The 13,625-nt window shown below is 42.6% G+C and overlaps 1 protein-coding gene across 1 annotated transcript in view; it reads right to left on the bottom strand.

Moving 5' to 3' along the window:
* The window catches only part of TMC7 (transmembrane channel like 7), a 120,696-nt gene extending 111,815 nt beyond the window's left edge, over positions 1 to 8,881 (bottom strand). Inside the window, exon 1 of the mRNA XM_040356891.1 lies at positions 8,559 to 8,881. Coding sequence (XP_040212825.1) covers positions 8,559 to 8,580 — 22 coding nt within the window. The 5' untranslated portion in view covers positions 8,581 to 8,881. The remainder of the gene's footprint in view (positions 1 to 8,558) is intronic.
* Positions 8,882 to 13,625: the final 4,744 nt, after the last annotated feature.

Here is a 13,625-nt window from a genome sequence, read left to right as displayed (position 1 = left end):
GAAAGAATAGTTTGTAAATGGATTAAAAAAAACTGGCAAAAAAAAAAAAAAGGGGGGGGGGGAAGCGTTGTGGTTAATGACTCTTACGCTGAATGGTCTAAGCCAGGGAGGCCACATGTGGCCCGCGGAGCCCTCTGATGTGGCCCACGAATTCCTGCTCTGGGATGGAATAACATAGAATACTGTTATTAAAAGGTATGTTTTTATTACTAAATTCTCAAACTGATCCACAGGTACAGAGAAGTGCACCTGTGGGTTACCTGTACTGAGCCATAGACTTCTATTACCTGCGAGATTGGTGTGCTGAGAGTAGAGTGGGCTCTATAGAGTCGAGTGGGCTGCCATCCACCCACTCCACTCCACTCATTGTGGCCCGCGACCAGTTACCAAGTGGCCCTTGTTCTTCAAAAGGTTGGGCACCCCTGGTCCAAGCTAAGGTTATCAGTGGTGTACCCCAAGGTTCAGTGCTGGGACCCTTACTTTTTAATATCTTTATAAATGATATTGGGTCTGAGATCAAAAGTAACATTTCAGTCTTTGCAGATGACACCAAGCTATGCAGTGGAATAACGTCCTTGCAGGATGTCGCCAATTTACAAGCCGACCTCAATGCTCTGTCTAATTGGAAAAAATTTGTTTGAACAAGAGGGTCAAACCGGAAAGGACTATAAGGAAATACACCTGACTAAATAATTATTCAAAAGTAGAAAAATTTAATTAAATATTAATAATACATATAATGGAAGAACTTGATTAGATAAGGAACAATATTATTAAAAGATTGACTGCAGTGCGGTTCACCAACTATAGGGTATATTGAGACCAGCAAGGCAGCCTCCACATACTAACAATAAAGAAAAAATATATACAAAACATATAAACATAAAGGCTATCTGGATATCAGATAGTATGGAGGGATATATATTACAGGGAAATCCCTGAATGAAATTAACCAATAAACCAACTTATTGAAAAGTAGAGAAAATATATTATCCCTCCAGTCTCATCTGAAGCTCGAGCTGCTGAGAGAAATAGGACACCAGAGGTGGCAGAGATAGAAGGAAAAGGAATCAATGTAGCAAAAGGAATCAATGTAGCAATCTTGCAGCAATCGAAGAGGGAGCAGGAAACCCTGTTTATATCCTCATATAGTTGATGTTGAATGTACTCCGCTACATATAGATTCAAACCAAGAGTATTGTATCTCTGCTAATTGATATAAGGCAACAGTGGCTGATGGATATTCACATATCTTGGAAAAAATAAGGGACAGGAAGCTACCTGTATACGTCCTTACAAAGTGAAAGTGCAGTAATTGCAACAATGCCTGAAAAAGATTAGACTCCTGAGGCAGAAAGACCCACATATATTTCAAAGGGGTCCCTGAAAGTCCAGCATATGATTTCAATATTTTCCAAAAAATGCGTTCTCATAGAGTATAGAAGAGAGGAGCATTAATTCACAGTGGGTACTTTACCAGTCCTGGAACATTCAGGTGTTTGCTTCTGCCGTTCGTGATTGTAGTCCACAGATGGAAAGATCGCAGCGTCTGTGTATCCAGCCAGGCTGGTTGAGAAAGATTCTCCAGAAGTTTGCAATCATGTAGGGGGATCTGTTCAAATATAGATAACACACAGACCAACTGATGTCCTCATGCTATGAAGATATTACTTCATGTGTGTCATTCACTATTGCAGTGATTAGCTTTATAGCTGGTTTTGCTGTTATCCCCAAAGACTCACATCCGTAGGTATGAAACAGGAATCAGATCATGTTCTATATCCTTCAATAGTTGCCTAGAGTTTTTGCTCTGCTCTCGTTGTATTTGTCATGCAGTCTCAGACAGCTTCTTAAGCCTCATCGTATGAGAATCACACAGACATGCAAGTCTGTAAGACAGCCGGATAGTCAAATAAAAAGATCCTCGCCGACTAGTTTTGCATGGTCAATGCATAGCTTCGTCTGGGCGTATCGATGCACATCAGGGTTTCCTCTTTATAGTGTCCTTCCCTGATTGCGATCATTGATTAGTTAATTGAGAAAAGAGGAAAGAAAAAGAAAAAAACAAGGACAATTACAATTGTCCTTGTTTTTTTATTTTTCAGGTGTATTTCCTTATAGTCCTTCTTTCCGGTTTGACCCTCTTGTTCAAACAAATTTTTTCCATATATGCAGTTATAGGACTGGAAACCTGACCTATTTACATATTTAACAACTACAAGCCTCATATCTTTATATCTACTATCTGTCTAATTGGGCAACTATGTGTCAAATTAGGTTTATTGTTGATAAATGTAAAGTTATGCACTTGGGGGCAAAGAATATGCATGCATCATACATACCAAGGAGAGTATAACTGGGGGAATCTGTAGTGGAGAAGGAAGTGGTTGTTTTGGTAGATCATAAGCTCAATAATAGCATACAAGGCCAAGCTGCGGTTTCCAAGCGAGCAAAGTCCATTCTTGTATTAAGAGAGGTATAGACTCCAGAGAGATGATAGAGAGATCTAATTTCCCCCCTATATAAATCATTAGTAAGACCTCATGTGGAATATGCAGTTCAGTTTTGGGCACAAGTTCTTAAAGGGTAATCAGGGAACTGGAGAAAGTGCAGAGAAGGGCAACCAAACTGATAAGACATGGAGAAATCCGGCTATGAGGAAAGATTAGAGGAACTGAATTTATTCTCTCCTGAGAAAAGGAGATTAAGGGGGACAAGGGGGGCACTCTTTACCTCTAGAAGAAAAGAGATATCATCTCCAAATAAATACAGAAAGGTTTCTTCACAGTAAGAGCTGTGAAATTCTCTTATGCGTTTTAACCAGAATATTGCACTATTGGAGATGGTTTCCTTTATTCTGAGAGTTCTGTGGAATCATCCCAGCTAGGGACGTTTTATCATAAATGGAGGAGGTGAGCAGAGGACCCACTATATGGTGTACTGGACTGATTACCAATTATTCTGTGTTGGCCCTTTTGAGGGTCTTGTCCTGAGGTAAGTGAGTGTTTCACCCGGCGAGGGAGCACTCTTGTTATATGGTGGAGCACATATTGAAATATGAAGATGCACTAGACAATTTTATATGTGGACTGTTATGACTTTATCCATTTACCCAATATGTGCTTATGTATTTTTCAATGTTCATAGCAATTTTATAGCACAGTTTGTTACTCAATATTTACGGAAGCCACTATTTTTTGTTTTTTCAATTGATTGAATGATTGATTGGATTGACTGTTCGTTCACTATTGGGCAACACTATCACAGCTTTTCTCTTTACCGATTGCACTGTGTGTGGAAACACATTTAGTAATAGCAGCAGCCTCACGTTATACAGTGCCTTGAAAAAGTCAAAGTATGTTACAACCAAAAACTTAAATGTATTTTATTGGGATTTTACAGTGAAGGAAAAAAAATTATCTGATCTCCTGCTGATTTTTGTACATTTGCCCACTGACAAAGAAATACTCAGTCTATGATTTTAAATAGTAGGTTTCTGTTGACAGTGAGAGACAGGATGGCAACAAAAATATATCCAGAAAAACGCATTTCAAAAAAATTATATAATCAATTTGCATTTTAATGAGTGAAATAAATATGTGATCCCTTCGCAAAACACGGCTAAGACTGGCCATACACCTATAGATTTTCTATGATCAGATAGAAAAAGTGGAACAGATTCCTCCATCTACGCTGAACTGTGTGGATGGAAGAATCTCCCACTGGCCCAAGCTTCCATATCTTGCTAGTCGGCCCCGCTGGCTCTCACAATACCTGAACATTCTGATTGGGTGCAGGCATTGTTTAGGTTGAGAGCCAGCCAATTAGCAAGATACCGAAACTTGGCCCAGTGGAAGATTCCTCCATCCACACAGTTTAGCATACATGGAGAAATCTGTTGCACTTTTTCCATCTAACCAATAGATTATCTGCAGATAATCTATAGGTGTATGGCCAGCTTTAGTACTTGGTGGCCAACGACAAGAAAAGTTTGACCTCTGTGATTGCTAACAAGGGTTTTGCCACCAGGTTTGCACACATTTCAGGAGGGATTTTGTCCCAATCCTCTTTGCAGATCCTCTCCAAGTCATTAAGGTTTGGAAGCTGACCTTTGGCAACTCGAACCTTCAGCTCGCTCCACATATTTTCTATGGGATTAAGGTCTGGAGACTGGCTAGACCACTCTAGTGGTGCTTCTTCTTGTTGCCTTGGCCGTATGTTTTCCCATCATTGTCATGCTGGATTACCCATCCACGGCCACTTTTCAATGCCCTGGCTGAGGGAAGGAGGTTCTCACCCAAGATTTGACAGCACATGGCCCCATCTATTGTCCCTTTGATGAAGTGAAGTTGTCCTGTCCCCTCAGTAAAAAAAAACACCCCCAAAGCATGTTTCCACCTCCATGTTTTATAATGGGGATGGTGTTCTTGGGGTCATAGGCAGACAGACCTGTACATGTGCTTTCTTGAGTAGGGGGACCTTGCAGGTGCTGTAGGATTTGAGTCCATCACGGTGTAGTGTGTTTTCTTGGTGACTTTGGTCCCAGCTGCCTTGAGATCATTGACAAGATTCTCCCTTCTAGTTCTGGGCCGATTCCTCAGTTCTCACGATTGAAATGCCACGAGGTGAGATCTTGCATGGAATCCCAGACTGAGCGCAATTAACAGTTATTTTGTGTTTCTTCCATTTGTGAATAATTGCAAACTGTGGTCAACCTCTCAACAAGCTGCTGGCGAGGGTCTTGTAGCTCATTCCACCTTTGTGCAAGTCTACAATCTTGTCCCTGACATCCTTGGACAGCTCTTTGGTCTTGGCCCCGGTGGAGAGATTAGAATCTGATTGATTGCTTTTGTGGACAGGTGTCTTGTATACAGGCAGCAAGCTGAGATTGGGAGCACTCCCTTTAAGAGAGTGCTTCTAATCACAGCGTGTTACTTGTATTGATGCAAAATGAAGGAAAAACACTGGACAGCAACACTCCAAAAATGTATTGCTTTTATTGTAAAATCAAAAAACACACAAAAAGCATGCCACAGCAGATGGGGTAAAATCTGACGCGTTTCACACCAAACTTTAGTGCTTATGAAACGCGTCAGCTTTTACCCCGTCTGCTGTGGCATGCTTTTTGTGTGTTTTTTGATTTTACAATAAAAGCAATACATTTTTGGTGTGCGGCTGTCCAGAACGTTTTTCCTTCATTTTGCATCATTCCATGAATTGCCAGCACCCGTGGCTTTGGATCAGGTGAGGAGACTTTTGATTGGTATCCTAGAGCGGTGATTTCCCTCTTTCATTTTGTTACTTGTATTGACGACACCTGGGAAACAGAAATCTTGCTGATTGATAAGGGCATTAAATACTTATTTCACTCATTAAAATGCAAATTAATTTATAACTTTTTTGAAATGCGTTTTTCTGGATATTTTTGTTGCCATCGTGTCTCTCGCTGTTAAAATAAACCTACCATTAAAATTAGACTGATCATTTCTTGCCAGTGGGTAAATGTACAAAAATCAATAGGGGAACAAATACTTTTTTCCCCTCACTGTGGTGTCCATTTTGTAAAGTGAGAAGTTTTTTCTCGGTTCAGCTCTCAGAGGAAAATTATCTCCTCTGCAGCCGGTTTATTAAACCAAGAACTTCAGTACTCAGAGGGAGAACAGAGAAGTGTTTTCTCTGAAAACGGGCGAGATCTGTGTAAAAGTGGGTGGGCTGCCTGTAATCTTGTGAGATATTGTGAGATTATGGTGCAGCCGAGTTCAAAAAGTGTAACTAAAGTTTAAAAGAACATGTAAGTACATGTTTTCAGACATGTGATAGATATATATATATATATATATATATATATATATCTATGTGTGTGTGTGTGTGTGTGTGTGTTTATTAAACCGGCAATGCTCTGAGATAAGCAGTGATCATCATGATCTCGGCTTATCGCGGTTTATTAAACGGACACCTGTATGTGATAGGCCAACACAAAATGGAAGATGAATTGTGAAGTGGAAGGAAAATGATAAACGGTTGCATGTATTTGAATTTAGCCCCCCTCAATACTTTGTAGAACCGCCTTTCCCTGCAATTACAGCTGCAAGTCTTTTTTGGGTATATCTCTACCAGCTTTGCACATCTAAAGAGTGACATTTTTGCCCATTTCCCCTTTGCAAAAGAGCTCAAGCTCTGTAAGATTGGATGGAGAGCATCTGTGAACAACAATTTTCAAGTATCAATTTTCACAATGCACTGAGCTGATGAATGTAAAACGACGGCGGCAGGTAGTAGTATAACGTTGGCTCTCGCGCAGGCCACTAGGGGTGCGTGCGTGCCCCCGACTCCTGTGCCCGGCTGGCGCGATCGCCGCCGGGCACACGCGATCGCTTGTTACAGAGCGAGGACCAGGAGCTGTGTGTGTAAACACACAGCACCCGGTCCTGTCAGGGAGAGAAATGCTGATCTTCTGTTCATACAATGTATGAACAGCGATCTGTCATTTCCCCTAGTGAGGCCATCCCCCCCCTACAGTTAGAACACACCCAGGGAACATACTTAACCCCTTCCCCGCCACCTAGTGTTAACACCTTCATTGTCAGTGGTATTTTTATAGTAATCCAATGCATTTTTATAGCACTGATCGCTATAAAAATGCCAATGGTCCCAAAAATGTGTCAAAAGTGTCTGAAGTGTCCGCCATAATGTCGCAGTACCAAAAAAAAAAAAAAAAACGCTGATCGCTGCCATTACTAGTAAAAAAAAAAAAATATTAATAAAAATGCATAAAAATACCCCCTATTTTGTAAACGCTATAACTTTTGCGCAAACCAATCAATAAACGCTTATTGCGATTTTTTTTTATGAAAAATATGTAGAAGAATACGTATCGGCCTAAACTGAGGAAAACATTTTTTTTTTATATAATAAATAATATTTATTATAGCAAAAAGTAAAAAATATAATTTTTTTTCAAAATTGTTGCTCTATTTTTGTTTATAACGCAAAAACTAAAAACCGCAGAGGTGATCAAATACCACCAAAAGAAAGCTCTAATTGTGGGGAAAAAAGGCGCCAATTTTGTTTGGGAGCCACGTCGCACGACCGGACAATTGTCAGTTAAAGCGACGCAGTGCCGAATCCCAAAAAGTGCTCTGGTCTTTGACCAGCAATATAGTCCGGGGGTTAAGTGGTTAAACAAACACAAAAAAAATAAACACACACCACCCCCTACTACCGGATAGTAGACCACTCCAGTATACTGTGAGGAAGCTGTCCATTTATGTGTGAATGGGCCTTTACCAAACAGACACTCAAAAGCCCAGGAGTCCAGCATGGTCTTCAGATACCCAATGCCACCATCTTGGATGTGGGAGCCGACTGTATTTTCCCGAGCTTTCACAGCTTACTCCCCTCTGCTCGAGATTGTGCAGCACTTTCAGACTGGTTCTGCATCCTCCTGAAATGTGACGTCCCAGGAGGATGCAGGCTGTAGGACCAAACTGATGTTAAAGTGGTTGTAAACCCTTTACAATCACTTTAACCTACAGGTAAGCCTAGATTAAGGCTCACCTGTAGATGCTTGAAATACCTCCTAAACCTTTACGGTTTAGGAGATATTTACTATAATCACAGGCGCTGCTGTCTACAGTGCATGCCAACTATGTGGGGGATCTGGGCAGGCTGCTATGTGTAAGTGGCCCCACCCCCTTTCTTAAGCAGCCCAAATTATTGGCTGGCGTTTGATAGCTGCTGGGTCCACCCCAGGTCCCACCCCCTCAACATCACTGCTGAATTTTGACAGTTGGTCTCTCTCTGCATTCAGTTACATGTCAGTTTCACACAGTTACACTATCAGCTCAGTGTGAAACCTGCCAGTGCCACCTGCCATCTACAGTGCCACCTGCCATCTACAGTGCCAATCAGTGACCAGTGCCACCTACAGTGCCAATCAGTGACCAGTGCCACCTGCCAGTGCCAAAAAAACACAAACACACACACACAAAGCCTTACAATCACTTTAACTGAACAAGCCATAGTAAGAAGCTGATTGGCTCCCGTATATAGCTGCACCCGATTTTCCTGTTTTAGTAAATGAGCCCCATTGTGCTACAGGTGTCACGTGTCCCCCATCCACACCACTGAACTCTGCAATGTCCTCCACATTCACACCTATAGGACTATTCCAGGATGGTCTGATCCTGTATAATGAATGGGTTCTTAGTACAGAGAAAACATACCTAGACTGTGACGTCCATAGATGAATAAAGTTAGAACTATCATATATATATATATATATATATATATATATATATATATATATATATATATATATATATATATATATATATTTATACACAGAGAACATTGTGAGTGACAACACTGTATTAGCCCCTGTGCTGTGCTGTGGGAATGATGGAGAGACACTCATAGAGCTGTGTAGGGAGGGGCTCTTCTCAGGGTCTCATGTGAAAGTGTCTGGAGGGAGTTGATACCAGTGTGGGCGGAGTTTACCATTATCAGGTGGGACATGGGGAGGGGGGGCGCCCAATATTCCTTTCCTGGTCACCTACCGTTATCCTCCTCGCCGTCCATGGTCTCCGGGATGCGGTGACCCTCTGCCGCCCCGTTCTGTGGTGACGGTTCTCTTACACTGGAACAAGACTGAGCACGACAGTGCTGGCTCCTCCCACTTCGGAGTACCAGGACAGCCCGCACCAAGGGGGGCTCCGCTTCCGGGAGAGGCTTGGGCAGCGGCGTGTGCTGATTGGTCGGATAAATGGAGGGAGGCGGGCCTTCCTCCAGGTGTTCGCTGAGCTGGGCGTGGTGAGGGGGTGTGGTTGTAGAATAGCTCGGCAGGGAGCTTGTAGTCACATGACTGTACCTGTCCTGAACAGCGGCTGATTCATTGAGGTGACACAACGGAGGCGCTTCCGACTGTGTGTTGTCATTGAGCCCTCAAGAGTCACTCTAAATATATATATAATAAACGGGAGGATTTCCTAAAAGTGTGTCCCTTCTTGTGTTTTCTATAGAAGGAGAAGGGTTAGAACCCCTGGCAAGCTTTTATTGATATCTGCGTCCCCCTCAATTCCCTTGTCTATCCAAAACTCACCTCCTCACAATGCGTTGTGTAAAAATGAAGACACGCTGGAATCTTTTTTCTTTTCCAATTCTTTATTTTTAAAAAAAAAATTCACAAAGATAGTCATAATACATCTTTACAAATAAGCCGTCTTACATACATTCTGCTTATTTTACTCTTAAACACGTTTCATTTCTCCAATCCCCTATTTCTACTTTATCTTTAAACTTATATTATTATAATTCTAACCTTAATTATATCCTTAGAATTTGACTATCCTTTTAATCCTTCCACTACATACTTCCCTCCCCCCAAGAAAGAAATAAACCAAAAAAGTCGGTCTAATCTTTAGAATAGCAAAGAAAAAACTAAAAAAAAAAACAAACAAACACCAATAACACCGGTATTGCCGCGGTTTCCCATTGTTTTAAATGGAAAGGAGCGGTGAAGGAGCGGTATACACGCCGCTCACCGCTCCAAAGATGCTGCTGACAGGAGATTTTTTCTCTCCCGCCAGCGCATCGCCTCAGTGTGAAAGCCCTCGGTCTTTCACATTGAGTAGGCAGTGAAGGAGTTTTTCAGGCGGTATAGCAGCGCTATTTTTACCGCCTGAAAAACTCCTCAGTGTGAAAGGGGTCTAATGCGTTTTTTGGTGTATTTTGCATTTTGCAGAAAAGCAGGGAAATTTTTTTTAACATGGGTTCCTATGGAACATGTTCACATCAATTCTTTTTTGTGCCTCTGCGTTTTTGGAAAGGGTCGGGGACTTTTTTCCCGCAAAAAGCAGCGTTTTGCATGTAATAGAATTCAATGGACCCGCATCCAAAAGTACAGCATTTTTACCGCGATTTGCGTTTTTTTTTTACCTATTTATAGCTTGTTGTTAAAGGAAATGTAAAAAAATGTAAATTGATGTAAAAAAAAAAAATTAAAAACGCAAATCGCAGTAAAAACACATGTCAATAAACGCAGCAAGCACTGCAAAAATGCTAAAAAGCAACATGCATGGGTGTGAATCGAGCCTTAGATCATCCCTTCCTGTTGGTTTCTCCCTCCGCCCTCTATCCTCTCCCTACCCCGCCCGCTCCTTGTATGCGACATAGGGAGCCCAGATCTGCCGATGCGCTGGAATCTTAAGGCTCGATTCACACCTATGCATGTTGCTTTTGAGCGTTTTTGCAGTACTTTTTGCGGTGCTTGCTGTGTTTTTTGACGTGCGTTTTTACCGCAATTTTAATTAATTTTTTTTTACATTTCCTTTAACAACCAGCTATAAACAGGTTAAAAAAAAAACAAACAAAAGAAACGCAATTCGCGGCAAAATCGCAGTAAAAACGTGGTAAAAACTCGGTACTTGCGTTTTGAATGCGGGTCCATTAAATTCTATTACATGCAAAACGCTGCTTTTTGCAGGAAAAAAAGTCCCTGACCCTTTCCAAAAACGCAGAGGCACAAAAAAGCATTGATGTGAACATGTCCAATAGGAAACCATGTTAAAAAATTTCCCTGCATTTCTGCAAAATGCATCAAAAAACGCATTAGTGTGAATGGAGCCTTAGGCAGCGCAAAGCGTCATATCTCACCACGTGGCAGAGTGTCACAACGCAAAGAACGAGGTGTCAAAATAAAGTTATCAAACAGTGGCAGGGGGTAACGATGCATCACATGGCCATAAGGGGGAGCGTCCCCCCACAATGCAGAAGTGCCCCCCATGTGATTACAGCCCTGGCAGGAGGCATGGCGAGCCCGGGGGAAGGATTTACTTTATTAGGGCAATCCGTTTGGATTTTTTTAAGTCATTTGTGTTGGGGGGGGGCGGCAAAACCCCACTTACAAACTTCAATTTGGATAAAAAAAACTGCCATGTACACTTTATTTTTTTTAGCTGTTTGATATCAAATCTGATTAAAATGATCAAACCCACAGACAATCAATTTGCCACGTCTTCCCCTCCGATTGATTTAGACTTCATTTCAATTGGATTTGCTTAAACGGAATCAATTGGCCGGGGCAGAGTATTATCGATCGTCAGCAGCACTGAGATACTTTGTTCATGAATATGATTGTATTTCGACCAATCGAATTATGAGATCGCATGTCGGAAAGATGCCAGCTCTAATTTACCATTCAAAATAACAATTGTATCCTAAATTGTAAGTTCACCATTTCAGACAAAATGAAAATGTGAACTAACATCATATACCAGGGGTCTCCAAACTGCGACCCGGGGGCCAGATGCAGCCCTTTGCTTGCCTTTATCTGGCCCTTGGGACATTATTTCTTCTACTGATATGGGGCACTATTCCTCCCACTGACACCAAAGACGTGGTACTATTCCCCCCACTGACACCAATGATGGGGCACTATTCTCCTACTGACACCAAAGACGTGGTACTATTCCTCCCACTGACACTAATGATTGGGCACTATTCTCCTACTGACACCAAAGACGCGGTACTATTCCTCCCACTGACACCAATGATGAGGCACTATTCTCCTACTGACACCAAAAACGTGGTACTATTCCTCCCACTGACACCAATGATGAGGCACTATTCCTCCTACTGACACCAAAGACGTGGTACTTTCCCACCACTGACACCAATGATGGGGCACTATTCTCCTACTGACACCAAAGACATGGTACTTTTCCCCCCACTGACACCAATGATGGGGCACTATTCTCCTACTGACACAAAAGATGTGGTACTATTCCTCCCACTGACACCATGATTGGGCACTATTCCCCCCACTGACACCAAAGACGTGGTACTTTTCTCCCCACTGACACCAATGATGGGGCACTATTCTCCTACTGACACCAAAGACATGGTACTATTCCTCCCACTGACACCAATGATTGGGCACTATTCATCCTACTGACACCAAAGACGCGGTACTATTCCTCCCACTAACACCAATGATGAGGCACTATTCCTCCCACTGACACCAAAGACGTGGTACTTTTCTCCCCACTGAGACAAATGATGGGGCACTATTCTCCTACTGACACCAAAGACATGGTACTATTCCTCCCACTGACACCAATGATTGGGCACTATTCATCCTACTGACACCAAAGACGCGGTACTATTCCTCCCACTAACACCAATGATGAGGCACTATTCCTCCCACTGACACCAAAGACGTGGTACTTTTCTCCCCACTGAGACAAATGATGGGGCACTATTCTCCTACTGACACCAAAGACATGGTACTATTCCTCCCACTGACACCAATGATTGGGCACTATTCATCCTACTGACACCAAAGACGCGGTACTATTCCTCCCACTGACACCAATGATGAGGCACTATTCCCCCCACTGACACCAAAGACGTGGTACTTTTCTCCCCACTGACACCAATGATGGGGCACTATTCTCCTACTGACACCAAAGACATGGTACTATTCCTCCCACTGACACCAATGATTGGGCACTATTCATCCTACTGACACCAAAGACGCGGTACTATTCCTCCCACTGACACCAATGATGAGGCACTATTTCTCCCACTGACACCAAAGACGTGGTACTATTCCTCCCCCCGACACCAATGATGAGGCACTGTTCCTCCACTGACACCAATGATGATGCACTATTCCTCCACTGACACCAATGATGAGGCACTGTTCCTCCACTGACACCAATGATGAGGCACTGTTCCTCCCACTGACACCAAAGACGTGGTACTACTCCTCCCACTGACACCAATGATTGGGCAATATTCCTCACACTGACACCAAAGACGTGGTACTATTCCTCCCACTGATACCAATGATGGGGCACTATTCCTCCCACTGACACCAAAGACGTGGCACTATTCCTCCCACTGACACCAATGATGAGGCACTGTTCCTCCCACTGACACCAATGATGAGGTACTATTCCTCCCACTGACACCAATGATGAGGTACTATTCCTCCCACTGACACCAATGATGAGGCACTATTGATCTTTTATTGAAAAGAATCAAGCAACCAATTTTATACAAAAGTAAAAAACAAAACTATAGTACAAAACTTAAATCCAAGGAATACACATCCGGGTTCAGAATATATACAATATATACACTATACACCACTACCAAAACATTACTACAAAACTATTTACACAAAGCAGCAGAGAGGGCCTAAGAGGCACAACCCGTCACCTATGTACGCAGCCATTTATCAAAAATGTATCAAAAATAATAATCTAGGGTGATAAGAGACAGACAGCCACACCCGGGAAAGAGACTCCTGGCAGTCAGGGAGGCTTGAAACCCCTCCACGCCTTCAGCCAAGCCCCCTGACCCCGCTTGTCTCTCTCAAGCCCCCGAATCTTCCCCACCTCATGCACAATGTCATACACCACCACCTCAACAGGAAGGATTTTTTGCCGAATGCTGACCTGACACCGTGCGTTCCAGGTGAAATAACGGACCACTAGGCTAACTAAAAAAAGTGTATCCAAACAAAAACCTCCACCGGTACTGAATGCTCCGTACACCCACTCGGCATAACCCAGCCTGGAGAGGAAAGGAACACCGAGCGCCCGCCCCACCTGTTTGTA

Source organism: Rana temporaria, chromosome 6 (genome assembly GCF_905171775.1).
Source record: "Rana temporaria chromosome 6, aRanTem1.1, whole genome shotgun sequence".
NCBI classification, from domain to species: Eukaryota; Metazoa; Chordata; class Amphibia; order Anura; family Ranidae; genus Rana; species Rana temporaria.
The sequence above is the reverse complement of the archived record's forward strand: the minus strand, read 5'-3'. Positions and strand labels throughout refer to the sequence as shown.